The sequence below is a fragment of the Alosa alosa genome, chromosome 14 (assembly GCF_017589495.1).
Source record: "Alosa alosa isolate M-15738 ecotype Scorff River chromosome 14, AALO_Geno_1.1, whole genome shotgun sequence".
Classification (NCBI taxonomy): Eukaryota; Metazoa; Chordata; class Actinopteri; order Clupeiformes; family Clupeidae; genus Alosa; species Alosa alosa.
In genome coordinates, this window is record NC_063202.1 from 29078204 (window position 1) to 29095113 (window position 16910).

The following is a 16910-nucleotide window of genomic DNA, read 5'->3' on the forward strand; positions in this document are numbered from 1 at the left end:
TTTAGTATAATTCTATCCATTCAGTTGTTATTGTTTTTTTAATTAATTAGTTTATACCTAAACTGGTCTTCTGTGGGTATAGATAAGATTTATTGCAAATAAAAAAGTGGAATTATGTGAAGTTATACCAAAATTTACAAAAAAAACTAGTCTTTGAAACCAACATTATAGACTGCCTGAGGTGACTGAATCTCATTAGTTACTTCACAGTCTGAAGATTTGTAATATGAGGCACTGTTAAACAGATTAAATGTCCTTAGAGACATTAAGTAAAAGCATGGACTCCAAATAATAGTATAACACTGTCAAATAGACACTTCAAGGCCAAGTTAACTCCCTTATTATTTACAAATATAATATAGGAACAATTAATCAGAAACATCATAGTGTCTCATACAGAAACTTTTATTGATATACAGAATTATACAGTATGAACACAGTAAAATACATTATAATACATTAGTTCAGTTGTTGCAAAGTAAAAATAAGTCTGCTTTTGCTCTGTCACTCACAGAGACACACACATACCCACACACGCACACACACACAGACATTCACACTGGCATGCACAAAGACATGCACAGGGCTCACACACTCGCCAGTCTGTTGTATGAATGTGGCTCTAGTTATGATGTGAACTTGAAAAGACATGAAAGTATAGAGTATATCTGCAAATGCTTCTGCACAAACAGTGCTTTTCATCAAAAAGAGATAGAAAATAGAGACAATATTTGTCTTTATTTACATTTGTCATAACCATAGAAAAAATAGAGGAAAAAGACAAATTTAAAAAGTGGGTCCTGGTATGCAAGTTACATACTGGTCAAATATGTGAACACAAAAGTGGATCAAGATGGCCGTAGAGAACAAAGCACATCCTTCACTATGAGGAATGTCTTTCCCATACACCTGTGCCAGGCCCTGCCTGAACACATATCTCCACTACTGTGAGAGAGATACGTTAGCAAGCTTCTACATTTCCCCCACCCCTCTCTAATCTGATCATGGTATACATGGTGAAGAGCCATACAAAACATTACCCAGGTAACACTGACAACTCTTAAAGTCATTTGACTTTTCCCCCTAGAGCCAAGGGACAATAACACACATTCTGAGAGCCTAAGACAACTTTGTCATAGACAAGTGAAAAATATTTTTTGTATTTTTTCAATTTATTTTCTCTCTTTCTCTCTATCTGGTGTGTAATTTTTTACGTCATTTAAACCAGATTTCATATGGACCAAATACAGTATATGGATATGAACACTGTAGGTGGAACTACAAACACCAGTTCTGAACTATCCAAACTTAATTACAAACAACCTTACTTGTATAAATGTATGGATATATATGTTTGTTTTTCTATTTTTAGACACAATGAGCAATAACTACCCATTTCAAAAGCCTACACACCAGTTCAACAAAATATATTTCTGTCTAATAGATGATATATATATACACAAAGTGCAATGAGGCACTTTAATATGAACATGTAAGATTATCGTGCAAAAATAAATAAATAACAGTAATGCTGCTGTAACAGTTAACTGGTACAGGGTGCCATGCAGATGGACTATACTCTTCACGGATACTTTTTCAGCATCACATATCTAACAAACACTTACTACATTTTCAATCTGCCTTTGACAGTGGAGCAAGTGATTTGTCAATACTTGATTTGATAGAAAGATTTATGCTGCAGTGAGAATACACTGTTAATATCCACCAGAGGATATGTGACAATGTTGGGGTTTTACTTATGAAATGCTACAAATACAATAAAATAGATTATGGGATCAGTATGGTCACAGTTGTCACACTGACTGCACAATTTGCAGTTGACATCTTCAAGGCAAGGTTGTCATGTACAGTAGCATATAAATAACAATTAACAAAAGCACACAAAACATATGCAGAACCTACTGTCTCATTTGGGCAAGGAAATGTTTGCAAACTCCTCTCTCTCAGACATACTGTAAGCACACTTGCATCACCTTAGCATAGACATGCATACATGCATCTCAAAGCTTGCAATACAGCAAAGACACAGCAACGTCTAATCCTGTCTTCTTAAACTATGCAGCCATGGTAGGAGTAAAATAAGCCAATAATCCAAAAAGCTTTATGTGAAATACAGTAAAACATGCTCGTTGTCTCACTGTCAGGATTTACAATAAGTCTTTGGTGCGTCCTGCTCGTAATTGCTAATGCGGCATTTGCGTCGGCTGCTACCTAAAAATACTCTGCAGTACTTGGAGGCTTGGCCTTTTTGGATATATTCAGCGCAGAGGTAAGCTCATGTGCTAAGTGGCTGATTATGTGAGTCAACAGCAGGGGTTAATCCTCCTAAGTCCAGCCAGACAAAGGTTACTACCTGAGACAAGCTGATCCTTTCTCCCTACACCTGCTGGCACCATAGGACCCTTGCTCGCCTGTAAGGGGACTGGTATTCTGGGAACTTAGTGATGGCACAAGAGCCACTTGTGTTACTTTTTTTAGGAGCAATGAAATTAAATTCAAGAACAGCTGTGTGTATGAAATGTTAATCCTGGCCAATTCACCAGTACCTTAAGAAGAAATAAAAACATACTTTCATAGACATTCAAACTCTATTAAGATCGCTGTCGGAAGGCAGTAGGTTTTGGAGTGCTTTTGAAACATTCCTTCACCAAAATTCAGATGAAAACACTCTAGAAGACTACTGGGGATAGTCATACTAAAACCATAATGACAGTTCAAAAGAGGCTCTGCCCTAAGATGGGCAGATTGTTTTTATGGCTTTGGTCCTTCCACATATTTCAAATAGGCAAGGCCAAACCTTCCTCTTTTCTGGTTAGGGCATGCCGCTCCCTCTGCTATTTCATGAGGTTTGGACTGCTACTGTTCTCAACATGTTTTAGCTTTTCACTCTTAAGAGGCCATTCACCCAAAGGTAAGGCTTACAGTATAGCCCCCTGTCATGGTCTGGTCATGGTCTGGTACTGTGTATGAGAGCATTGGTAGTTCCATGCCAGTGATTGCAAGTATACACTATCAATATTCCAGTTCAGAGTGTCAGAGTTGCATGTGTGTGTCCAGTTCATTGTTTACTTGTTTTAGTTCTGAGAAAGTGATGTTTGGGTTTCTTTCATTTTTCATCATGAAGGGTAAACCTTGAGGAACTCAGGATAAGGCGAAGCAGGATCTGTGTGATGTATTACTCGCGTATCCAAGGTTCCTCCTCAACAACAGAGAACTCCGCAGGGGAGCCATTTGAGGTTACCTGAAAGCAATTATCAGGAACAACTAACTGAATGGCCAAGGCACAGTGAATAATACATTTTCCTTCTCAAATATGTCTATGATTTGGAGCAGAGAAGCCATTTGGGTATATTCGTAGTGTCACATCCATATCCCATATGAGCCATGTTGAAAAATTTCAGAGTTTCGGAGGATACCCAACTCAGTCTATGAATTTGCTTTGTTTGGAATGAGACTGGCTAAAGTGTCCTATGTCACCCTATTTTGAAATACGTTTGGCTAGTACAGTATGGATTCTCTGTCCAAAAATACATCTCTAAAGAATAACAGGGACTTGCTCACAATCACATAAGCACAGGCAAAGGATTTCATGACACCAAACACAAATAGTATGTTCACACTACTGGAAGCATAGTTGCATAGAAAATTGCAAGTAAGAAAATGGTGTATATCAAAAACACATATAGAAAGCATGGAATATGGTTGCTGGTATAACACAACAAGTCTCCCCAAAGATTGCACATATATTTGGAATTAAATGAAATAGCACCCTTCATGTCCCTGCTATTCCGTCAAAAGACAAAAAAGACTTTTGCAAAAAAAAAGAACAAATGCACTTAGTGTACAATTACCTAAGTCACTGTTCTTCCCAAGCCACCGACAAATGCCAAAGCCAGCTTGGCATGTTCAACACAAATCATCATATCTATCTCCATAGGCGTCCTGCAAAAATCAATTGTTGTTGAACAAAATGCCTTCTTCATTTAACTTTGTCATTTCATGACATAATAGGACATATTTTAACAAGCGATCTTTAAAGTGGACACTTTAAAGTATGTTAACACCAAAGGTTTAAAATTGGTATAATGTCCTCTCAATGCATTGTCCTTTTTATATAACTGATATATTTTAGAGGGTGTTACATTTAGAGGGTTGCATAAAAACTGCTATTTCATCCAATTGGTGACAATAAAGAAATTTGCATCTATGGATATGAATTATGGTTTGTTCAAATATATCTGCATGCATTCACACAGGGATGTACAACTTTACATGAACAGTAAACATCAATATGACGGTTGGACAACATGGGAGTCTCTACATGCAAGTCTCTATGTCTGTGAGGGTGAATGGTACCTTGCAGTCATCAATCAGTACTTGTGGGCAGGAGTGGCGTTGGGTGTATACGTGCTGGTTGGTATTGTTTTCATAAAAGGACTGCGTTTTTGACATCTCCATTTCATCGAATTTAGCCTGTGCATCAAGAGTGTCCAACTCATCTTTCGAAAGGTGGTAAACAATTCCAGCACCATAGGAATCACCAACAACGTTCACTGAAGTTCTGAACCGATCCCTGTTTTTTGGGAGAGACAGACAAAGACATGTTCCACAAGACCTCAAACTAAACTGTCTCTTAAAATGGCAATGGTTTACAGCTCTGCATGGCATTATACTAAGAACACACGACTTAACCAAAAACATTTTGGTGAAATGGACATGAATAATTGTAATCTCATGTGTATTTGTATAAAACACTCACAAGTCATAAATTAAATGTGATAAAACTGAATTCATTCTCGTAAATCTCTGTAAACTGCAATATTTTAGCTGCATTTTAGTTGCATTAGGCCCTAAATGTGAAACTACCCCTTGTCCACTAAGCCCATTCATTTGAGTAATGCACATAGAATTACTGAGTGTACTCACAGAAGCCAGTCAACTGCCACCAGCAAACTGATGTCTGAGGTAGGCAGTCCCACAGCAGTCAGGATCAGAATCATGGTCACCAAACCAGCACTTGGAATACTAGCTGCACCCACACTAGCTAGCGTGGCCGTTAAGCTACAGTAAAAGGAATAGAGTTTATCAGTTGAACGCAAAACACCGAAAACAATTCATCATTAAAATAAATTAGTTTATCCAAATCATAGATGTAAACACTTATCTGGCTTTCTAAACACCTTGGTATGTAACAAAAACATGAAGGACCTACCTGACTGTGGCAATCTGACCATAATCAAGATCAATTCCATTCATCTGAGCAATGAAAATGGCTGCCACGGCTTCATAGAGAGCTGTACCATCCATGTTAATGGTTGCACCAACAGGGAGCACAAACCGAGTCACTCTCTTATCAATGCCAAGGTTTTCCTCAAGGCATCGGAATGTGACAGGCAGAGTACCAGCACTGATGGGTGAAACACATACAGGAAAAACATGTTAGGAGCCAAAAATGAACACTGAAGCCCTGGAATCCTTCATTTGAAATGGGTTAGATTATATGTGAAATAGATTTAGTTTAAGTTGTAGATATCTTCTGCCTGAAATTGTACAGGGCTGCTTTTCAGTGGGTCTAAAAGGCAACTGTTGCTAATGGTTCTACCAAAACATTGTGACTACTGTAGCATTGAAACATTATGAGGCATATTTTACCTGGACGCTGTTCCCAAAGCAGTGACCCAGGCTTGGAAAATTCCCATGAAGAACTGGTAGGGATTTTCTCTAACTATGACGAAGTATATCAACGGCAGGAATATGGCACCATGGATGATGAGACCCACGATGACTGTGACCATGTACATCCCCAGCTGACGGGCCACCATCTCCAGATCATTAATGGAGATGATCTTCCCACAGATGAGACAGGCAATACCAACAGGAGAGTACCTACAAGAGTATAGAGCGAGTGACAGAATGAATGACAGAATCTTTACTGAGAAACATTTCAAAATGCACTCTAATTGCTTGTTACATGCGGACAAGAACGTTCAAAATTTCCAGACAGTTCTGTTCTAGTCAGTAAGTAACAAGTTAGAAAACTGAAATAATTTGCAATGTCCAATTACAATCAAAAGTCTTCTGAACAACAATGAAAGATATGTATGGGCATGATAGGTATGAGGTCTAAAACATCAGACATGGGAGACTGACCACATGATCAAGCCAACGAGTCTCATGACGATCTCATTGAGGCAGTTGAAGAAGTCCAGCATCAGCTTGGCCTTCTCTCCCATCTTGCCCATGATGATCCCAAATGCCACAAAGAAGCCAATGAGGCCTATTTTCAGACAAACAAAAACAGGAAAACAGGTAAATGACTGGGCATGAAAAATGAAATGTAAAAACTTAAATGCATGAAGGAATATGTCCAATTTCCACATACATAATCACATGGTAATTACCAGTTAATAGCTATCATGTAATAATAACACACCAATATACCTGATCCCAGTGCCTTACCTAATACATTCATTCCACTCCTGAACTGCAGAGATTTTTTGACAGTAAATGTTGGTGGCGATCTAGTGACATTTCGTCCATTCCGCATGACGGTAGGGGGAGGAATTTCAGTCTTACTCGTTACAGTGGATATCTAAAAAAAGAGAAAAGGAAGGGAGAGAGAGACATATAAGAGATGAAGGATAAATCGCCCTACTATTGTCGGTAGTATGTTAATACTATAATTTGTTATTAGCAGTGGGCGTATTTGTTTGAAGATTTGTTTGAACAGGCCCACACTTAAGGTACTGCCATACACATGTTTGTTTGTTTTTTTTTAATTATTGATGTGAATCATTTTTCAAATTACATGTTTGGCTGAGGTGTTATTCAGTTCAAAACAGTGGTTGTTTAGGTATAGGATCTAGGCCCTTTCCATGGGCAAATGGAAACAATGAGATAATGCGCCCAGATACACACCCTTGAGCATGTCAACTATGACATCCAACACTATATATTCCATATTAACTAATGCTTGCCACAGCATCTCTAGTTGTGCCTCCTGGTGTCTCCCCTGCTTTTATCAGGACTACCCTAGTGTTAATTATCCATGAGAGTTGTTGACATCACAGTAACATTCATGATGTATGGAATGCATGATAAATCAGACAACTGCGTTAAAAACACTCAAGACCAACATGTCACTGTTAGAGACTGCATCGTGTTGCTGTAGAATTATTTCACACAGTAATGAAAATGCCTGCAATTAGATGGTTTAGTCTTGGACCTGAACTCTGATATCCTAAATATGCCTGAAAATTATCAGTAGAGTCAGTGAATTGCCTACACAAAGAGGCTACCTCTGTGGGCATTTTTAGAAAGATGTAGGTCATGCTTATTTTGAATGCTTGGTTAGTTTGATTTCTCATGGTGAGTGAAGGACCCAGGACACTAGTTTGCTTATGAGCCATAAAACTTAAGAACCACTTAAAAGATAAAAGGCGGCAAATACTTTTTTGATGTTATAGAACAGAAGAAGTTGCTGACATGTTGACACACAACTTATTGGAGCAGGACACAGCTGACAAATGAGTGAAAAATAATAGCCTAAATAAATATATATTTCAATAAAGACATGATTGTAAAGCGTATGCTAATGTAACCAAAAAACTCACCTGCTGAAAGCAAGCCTGCACCAGATTCTCTGGAAAGAGGTTCCTGATGAGGTCAAAGAAAGCATCTAAACTTGAAACCTCATCATTTTTCTTTCCTGGACCAAGATTTGTCTTCAGCTTAGGGTTGCCTGGGTGAATAGCAAGCACTAGGATCACCCCCAAAACAGCAGCGATGACCGTGGTGGACATGTAGTACACCATGGCTCTCGTCCCCAGGCGTCCACTCGACTTTGCGTCCAATCCTGCCAGGCCTTCATTAACAGAAAGAAATAATTAGTTGCAATTTGTGAATTTACAAGTGTATTCTCTACAATCTCTGCATTCAACAGTAAAACACATCAGTTGGAAAAAAAATATTTGATTGACTAAAACTTTATGGTTATTGGAAGGTGCACATACCTGTGATTAAACTGGAAATGATGAGAGGTAAGATGAGCATCTTCAGCATTCTCATCAGGATCTCTCCAGGGAAGCCAATGACCATAATGACATCTGCGGGGAGCGGCGAGATGTACCGCAGCAGCATCCCTACCACGGACCCAATTATGACACCTGCAGAGGGGTTCCACACAAATAGCAGGTTGACCCCAACAGCTAAGACACTTTGATAGAAATCCATTATAGATCTATGACAACAAAAATCCTTTGACATACTTTATTTACAATGACTGCTCATGTGGTTCGTTCAGGGTATTATCACCAGAGCTACTGCATTCACATGGTCAATTTTCTACCTTTTTTTGTCAAAATGTCTAAGTTTTTTTTCCACTGGATGAAGAAATTTCACAGGATGCTGTGTTTAAATATAAATGCTTTGTTAGTGAAATTCTATAGTCACATGTCAAATATATCTAGGGACAACTGTGAATGGGTACCAGTTGACAGATTTTAAAGTGTTTACATCAATCAAGCTCTTTATGGAGGTTCAGCTCAACATAACAACATAAGTAGCACAAAGGTGAATTGTGTGTGTTTTGGCCCATTTTACAAAGCAAGCCAACTTTACCTGCGACAGCTAAAATTGTATTTCACAACTCTGTGCCTTGAACAAAAACCACCTGTCTCACCTAGCCCAGGAAAACTACCATACATATTTAGTTGTATAGATTAACAATAAAGGCAAATATATTAAATTCCTACAGCTCCAAGTGCTGTCTAAAAACAGTTTCCCCAATGGTCAACTAAATTTAGTTGCAATAATGATATTCGCAAAGGCCTAATGGCCCAGGGAACATTTGGTATGATATTCCTTACAAAGTCAATAATATTTGCCTGGTAATACATTATGATACAGCAAAACTAGTATTGTATTTCAATACTAAATGCAATTGCATTACCATGACTACCCAGACTTGATTGTTTTTCCATCACCCAATTAAGACTGTTTATTTACAGCTTGATGCTCACATCTTAGGCACATTAATAGCTCTTAATAGTGCCTCATTCTACACAAAGCAGTCTATTTTTATATGTACACGACTGCACGTGGTAGCTCTGTTTAGATATGCCTTGCTTTATACAAAAGTAAGACCATAAAGACCACACAGATACTGAATAGACCACAAGGTAAAGCATATGTCCCCAAACTACCTGACTGATATTTCAAATGCTTGCCATTAAACTTTTGAACACATAATTACTGTATGATGGTATGTGTTACTATGAATGGTTGTTCCACAAATACTTGGTTTGAACTAGCAGTACGGCTTTGTGTGCCTTTTGTATAGCTATTATGCAGTTACACATTAGCGGTAATCTCCTTGCAAATTCTGTTCTGTTCTAGACTTTTGTTGATTTCACTTTCTAACAATGTCCCCATATACAAACTATCCTTGGTAAAGAGTTGAAGTGTCTTGTTTGCATATCTGGCAGAACATCACATGTGAAAGGCACACAATGCTCAAAACACAAAGCATGAAACTACACAAAAGAGAAAGAGCAATAACATTTGGCAGTAAACACAGCACAAAACACATACCTTAAAAGACATATGTCAATATATAATGAAAATGAAATGCATAAATAACACAAATTGTAGACTTTACAAAATACTACAAAGTAGGAATGCAGAGTTTGGAAGTTTTGGAAACATATTGTTGTAGAAGTCAACAAAGTCCACTAGAAAATGGAAAAGATGAATGAGATTGAAGACATGTATTTCTGCTCATGGGATACTTCATCAATTATTGTGTTTGTGTTTTTCCTCTTTAAGGTGCCAGCTGTTGCGTAAGCTGCTGTATCATGTGAATCTTGTCACACTCCTTTCAAGGACAGTACTGAAATACAGTATGGACATGTGCAAGTGGTGCCTTTAAACATCATCAGCACCTCAAACTGCAACAAAACATTCACAATCATAAAAAAATACATACCAAGGATTGTTATTGTAAGAAGGAGGTTTTTCCTTAGCCCTTGGCAGATGCCAAAACAGGCAGGCTCTGGTTTTTCCATTGGTGGCTCCAGATGATTCTCATGCATCCTGACTTCAACTTGCTTCTGCATTATCTTGGCACTGGACACAAAGGGGGAAATGTCACATAAATAAAGGCATCCATCCGTATTTTAGCAGAAATGTGCACATAATTATCTGGAAAGACTGTAAAGAATGAAAATATGCTGATGTTATTAATTCAAGGAATCATTAAATCTAGAGCTTGATGACGATGTACATGATGCAAGTTGTGTATGAATGTCTTTCCCTCATAATGCTTTAGTCTAATTTCATTATTAGAGGATAGACAGTTCACAGTGATATCATTATGATTTACATTAGACAATGTACAATATTACGACATAATATATTTATGGCCGACACATAGTCATTAGACAAAATCTTGAGGATTTATATGTCCTCAGCTTGCGGAAGATAATGCTTAAGAAGATACTATGGAGAAGAAGCCTCTTTTTCCTAAAGTGTTCCTAAGTGATCCCTGTTCTTTGCACAAGCTGGAGGACACCCTGTGATTGCCCCTGTAGTTGAGTGAATGGGCCTGCAGGTAATCCCACGCCTTTGATCACCTCTCACTTTCAGGTCATCCCCTTTCCAAGACATCTCCAGCTCATCACCAACCAGAGATGGTAAATCTCATCACATGACACAACAGCAAGGAGACCTTCAGCGTTGTTGTGGTCTGGCCTTAAACCTCTTAGAACGACACCCCGCCCTTACTGCGTATAACCTTGGCCGGTTATGTAACCATTCACCTTAGTGATTAAGCACAGGTATGGAATCAGGCACTGCACACTTGGTAGTGTTTGAATTAGAAAAATGGCCCCTTGAGTCTTCTGGCATGCCTGGTGTGTTTGCATTGACAGGCTGGTTTGCAGCTACAAATTGCATTTTTGTTCTTTGTATAGAGCCTCTCTGGTCTGAAACCAATGCCTTTTTTATTCAAAAGTCAATGTTTAAATATAAACAAACAATTTAAATTGCAATGTTGGTACTCTGTTGGTACTGTGTGTGTTTTAGTCTATATTCAGTCATTTGCTTGGCTCTTTGCACATTTTAGAAGCAAGGAAGGCTCATGTAGTGCATGCACCTCGTTTCACACACTTCACGCGGCAGAACAGGACTTAAGAGCTCAGTGGTGCAAAGTAAATCAGAGGCTGTCTGATACACCTTGCTCCCACTCTGAAGGGACATAAGCCTGTTAACTGTTCAAAATTAGAGACTGAAGGACTGCAGAGGCTAAAGTGTGTTGCGTAACAGTGGGGGGACTGCCCAAGAAAAGTCAAGGTGTTAGCTGTTGCAACATGACCATAGCTTGGGACTTTTCATGTTATGATTCCATAACCTGAATTTAGCCTGGTATAATGTAGATCTCATTAAAGGTTAACACATAGGTGTACATATGGAGGCTATTGGAAAAAGTGAATGTTAGGTACAAATCAATGTATGTTGTGCTCTATGCAAGGTTGCAATGATCAAAATATCACACACTATGAAATGCAGCCTTGCACAGACAAGAATCAATAGGGTTTACAGAGCCACAATGTGATCAATAGTGCATGTAAGACTGGATGCATGTGTTGACTGGATGTACTATGGCTGGATGAACTTAGAGCTAATTCTATTAAATGTCCAATCTGTTCAATGACATCGGCTGGATTGTTGTCAAAGTCCTACGCATCACTGAGGTTGCAATACTGATGCTGAGAGGTCACTGACTTGAAGTCTGTGAAGGGAGAATATCAGCTTTTCTGTTGTGTTTATTTTAAGTGAAGAATGACCCCTGTGGTCAGTGGTGTAGTCTAGTTAGCTGTAGTGGGTATACTGTGATCAACCCCAAATGTTAACACGTATCCTTTCTTATTTTAAGTGAGTATACTGAGATGGTGATGCTTTTTAAGTGAGTGCGTAGTCCTGCATATCGTAGACTACACCACTGCCTGTGGTTCATTTAAAAGGCAAAACAATATTACTACTGTTGCTGACACCAAAATAAATTGATTAAAAAAATAAAATGATCAAAATGGTTATTTTATTTTATGATGAAAATAAAATAAAATGATCAAAATGTCTGAAAATGTCTGATATTCTGAATTGCACTCAGTCAATTTAAAAAAGTAAGACACTTCTGAAACTGAATTTATTAGTTAATGGCAAAGACTATGTCACACTGTAATACATTGTGGGGTATTGGAAAACAAGGAGCATTATTCCAGAATCACCTTAGTCTACTAAATTAATTGAATGGAAATTATTGTAAAAAATAAACTCTAAATACCAATGTCAAGCGTAAACGTCTTACCTTGCAGTTACTGTTTTCAGGAAAAGTGACTTTTAAATGTAAAAAAAGGAATCGCAGCGTTACGGTTTATCCATCTAAACACTCCTTATCCTGAATCCTTAGAAGTCTTCCAGAACCAACAGAGAACTACTGTGGGCCAGTAGGAGTCTGATCATCAAGATGAAAATAATTCTACTCCACTTATAGGAAAGAGTCCAGACAGAGTCCACAATAAGCGAAAGCAGTCCGATTCCCACAAGGTGCCGGTGAAATCTTATGGCGAGATGCAAGTTCCCCAGTGAGACACTGGAGGAGGAGGGAGGAGTCAGCACCTGAGATTAGGTATAAGCGCCAGGTGAGTACCTGCATGGGTTCCCTTGGGAGCATCTAATCCCTCTAAAAAGCATGCTCTGCAACGATTCCCCTTTGACTGCTTGGTGACTGCCACATGATGTTAAGCACACTGACTGCATAATTGCCAAGATGCTAAACATTCTGAGACCCCCAAAATGGGCCATGCAGAATGGGTGTGTGTGTGCAAAGAGAAAGAGAGATTACCATTGCATATTGTTAATGAACATCTCAACGGTAGCTTTGTTGGTACTTTTGTGCATTGGTCCATCACTGTGTGAACCTGGCACAAAACCCATAAAGAAATTTAGGTCTGAGGTCAGTACTATATCTTTTATAGTGCCTTGCATGTGACACATAGACATGTTCATATTTACATCCATTGTCCGAAACATGTGCAAATCTATGCCTGCACCCAGTCAATTTGGCTCCAACAACTGCATGTTTGGCTTCTGCAACTGTTACTTTAAGAAAACAAGATAAATGTCCTGAATGCATGCTTGGACTTGAAAGCTAACATGACAATACAACTTGAGAGATACATTCGAAGTTTGATATGAGAGATTTTGGAGTCTTTGTTGTCAAAATTGTCCCTAACTCAACTAATAATTTATCTAAGAACATTGATCTGCATCTTAGATCAAAAAAACTCCACAGAAGTGCTTAGTAATTGTGTATATTTAAATGCATACCCATTTGGGCATTCTGATGAAACATGTTTTCTGTCATTGTCACTTTTTAACAAAGCAGTCAAAACTTTGTCATGCAGATGCTCTGCAAAGGAAACGTTGCTGTCCAGATGAGCCTCTACTTCCTAGGCCCAGGCCCAGTGTGAGATTCCGACTGCTCTTTGACCTCTGCTGGCTGGGGCATTAGTGGCTGGTTTTATGCGGGAGGCTGCTGGGAGTGACGTGGAGAGGGTGTTGGAGCACATGGCCGCGTGGCTGCTGCCTGCTGGCCCGTGCTGTCCTGTGCTGTCCCATGCCTCCACAACAACCTTCACATACCTCCACCTGACCATACACCATGCTTAGCAGACGGGTCTATAATTAACTAATCTGTCCTGATCTTTTTCTAATCCAGCATACACTCACTCACTCTCTCAAATAGACGTATGCGCGCACACACACACACACACATACACACACAAACACAAACACAAACACACATACAGACACACGTGCACACACACACACACACACACATTCACACATTCCCCTTGGTTTCTTGACTATTTAATAAATACCTATGCATCTTCCTAGTGGACATTATAGTGAAGCAGTGCATGCCCTGCACAGCTAGCACTGGATAACTGTGACAAATCAGATTTATATGTTGCATATTATTTTAAAAACTATATCTGAACTTTCTGCTCACAAAACACATTTCACTGCCAAATTTGTCTAACAAAAAATACAATTCCCAGGGATAATTTGCTACAATTACATAACATTTGGTTATGTAACTGCCTCCCATGTGTGCCTGATGCATGTTGAACAGACAAGGTGAAACGGTAATCAACAAAGTCTCAATGCCACTTCTAGTTGAAGAGGTTTATAGCTCCTGAACTGCCCCTTCACTGCTAAATATAGTGATTCAGAGTAGGCTATGCCTCAAAGCTAAAGCTTTTATTGATGGTGCTTCAATCAGTTGCTTCACAAATGAGATATTACAAGTGGTTTATAGAATGTGTTGTATGATTTAGAAAAGACTAATGCTGATTCGCTGCTATTTCTATTACTATTCTGTTTATGTCATAGTCAGAAACATACTACATACCCAAATGATTGCCTTAATGGGGAGACCTTTTAGCGCCTGCCACAAAAGACGCGGAAATCCAATTGTTTACAATTTGTAATTACAGTCAACATTATTAGTCAACATTATTATTCAATCATCTTGTCAGATTATAGGTCCTCAGTTTATTGAAAAAAGTTATAGGTCCTTGGGCTATGATACAAGTTGTTGCTATGATACTGACTGCACCTCCATCACTTATGATACAAAGCACACACTGTGGAGCTATAATTATACATTATGGTCTGGGTCCCAATTAAAATACAGCTGTATGTGGCAAAAACTTTTTTTGTGGCAAGAATGGTTTGTGGCCCTCATAACAATTGTTTGGCCTGAACTAAAGAACATGACAACAACAAGTGTTTTGTTAACAGTGTTGTGGAGTAACGAGTTACATGGAACGGAATTACGTAATTTAATTACAAAATAAACGTAACCCTAACAGTCACTGGGAAAATGTGTAATTAAAAATCACATTTACTTATAAAAATGATTGATTACACTGGGGTTACATCTGATTTAAAGGCAGGCAGACACACATGCACACACACACACATACACACACAATCCTACAAGACTAGGACACCTGCTTATTCAATATTTCATATTTGCGGCTGTGTATATTTTGGCCAAGTCATTAATTGCTGTATAATGTTAAATGCCAAATTTTGATTTTGAAAAGCAGTCATAGCCATGGAAAGATGTAGCTCTTTTTTAGCATTTATATACTGTAAACAAATACAACTTACTGCGCAATCGCTGACTGTATCTTTAATCAGTGCCAGTTGAAGTAGAAATGTTCTAAAGAATCTTTGGTTGAAGGCAGCATGAAGGATATATGTATGCTGCCTTCACAATTAGGCAACAAAGGTAGTAGAAGGCAGTATTTTAAAGAAATATTTGGTTCGGACATGTCTTGATGCCTTGCTGCCACCGAAAGCTGTCTTAGAAGGCAGGATTTTCTCTGTTTCAGATATAGCCTATTTCTATGACCTCAGAATGATCTCACACTTAAAAGGAGATGCTGACTGTGGTGGCTGTTATTTCTAATCAAATTATTATAATCTTAATTCACGTAATGAAGGAGTTTGAAAGGAGTTTGACAGTAGTCAGTGTTGAGTACTGTTTTCAAGTTAACACTGCCAGGTTTAAACATTTGAAAATGGTTAACAGCTGAAAACATTCATTAGAAATTTAGAAAAGTAATCTAATTGAATTAAATGTAATAAGTTGCATTACTTTGATAAAGTAATTGAAATAGTTACACCACTGTTACATTTTGAATAGGGTAACTTGTAATATATTGTACATACATTGTAATTGTATTACATTTCAAAAGTAACCTTCCCAACACTGTTTGTAAATGATGGAAAAAATCAATAGAAAATACTAAGCACATACAGACTATGAATACTCATGTTCCACTTTGGATCAGGTGGTGGCTGGAGGAGTCAAATGTAAACATTGCAAAGTTCAGTATCATAACAGTTCTGGTCTATTATGAGTTATGGTGACCTACTCTTTACAGCCAGATGTGCTTCTTGCAATTAGTTATGAGTGTTTACACACCAATGCATGCAGTACACCTTGATGCATTCAGTTTACATGTGTCAAAAAGTGAGCTTCCAGAACATGCAATGATGACACTGCCAGAGAAAATAGACACAATCATCTGCTTTCTCTGCCCTACACTGAGACACATGTTCCATTGATGTGTTCAGCAGAACATGATGCAGTGTTTACATCAAAACATTTCTACCCGCAAGACTAAGTGATGGTTAAGACATGCATTGCATGGAGAGTTGCTGAAGTGGAGTAATCACAGAAAAGCAGTGCTCTGTATAATTATTGTGGCATTCAAAACCATGCCCACAAAATCTTCTATCAGAGTGAGCAGTTGGTGGTTTGTGTTGCACCTATTGAACTGCATTTAATGGCATGAACTTTGTACTAACCTTGGTGTCCAAAATGGATTTTTCCTTCTTGATCACCACTGTCTTTTCTTCAAGATCCACAGTGGTCAGTCTTTTGTTTTGTAGAATCAGTTAATTAGAGAGTGCACACAGTGTCCACACAGTGCATCTTACTTGCACTGAGGAAATGATGACAGTTATCTCGATGTCAAGAATTGTCCTCTGTATTGCTCTTTGCTTGCCTGCTTCACTTCCTCTTACAAGCAATTAAGTCTAGATAGCACACATCCTCACCATACACACATATGCAAGCAATGTGAAAAGTCAAGTGCCTACCCACTGTGTCATCCTCTAAGGGGAGGGAAAGATTAGTATTTACCTTGTCTATTTATGACTACATGACATCATCAGGCTACATGGGATTCCCAAACAGCTTGCACCAGTATATGTATCAGTCAATATACAATGCATAATTTAGAAAATAT

The 16910-nt window shown here is 38.4% G+C and overlaps 1 protein-coding gene across 3 annotated transcripts; it reads right to left on the reverse strand.

The window, feature by feature from the left end:
* Window positions 1-401: 401 nt before the first annotated feature.
* slc1a2a (solute carrier family 1 member 2a) lies at window positions 402-16541 on the reverse strand. 3 transcript variants are annotated; one of them, XR_007195670.1, is made up of 12 exons: window positions 12386-12614; window positions 10007-10146; window positions 8034-8186; window positions 7635-7885; window positions 6481-6613; window positions 6172-6298; window positions 5674-5907; window positions 5234-5428; window positions 4948-5082; window positions 4378-4594; window positions 3873-3963; window positions 402-3262 (listed from the first exon to the last, which is right to left on the reverse strand). XR_007195670.1 is itself a non-coding variant. In XM_048263081.1 (11 exons), the coding sequence occupies exons 2-11, from the start codon at window positions 10134-10136 to the stop codon at window positions 3197-3199; spliced, it is 1641 nt and encodes a 546-aa protein (XP_048119038.1). In that variant the 5' UTR covers window positions 10137-10146; window positions 16468-16541; the 3' UTR covers window positions 402-3196. The 3 variants fall into 3 exon arrangements, 2 of the variants coding, with proteins under 2 accessions (XP_048119038.1, XP_048119037.1); XM_048263081.1 differs by lacking the exons at window positions 3873-3963; window positions 12386-12614 and adding an exon at window positions 16468-16541; XM_048263080.1 differs by lacking the exon at window positions 3873-3963.
* Between the last annotated feature and the right edge of the window lie 369 nt (window positions 16542-16910).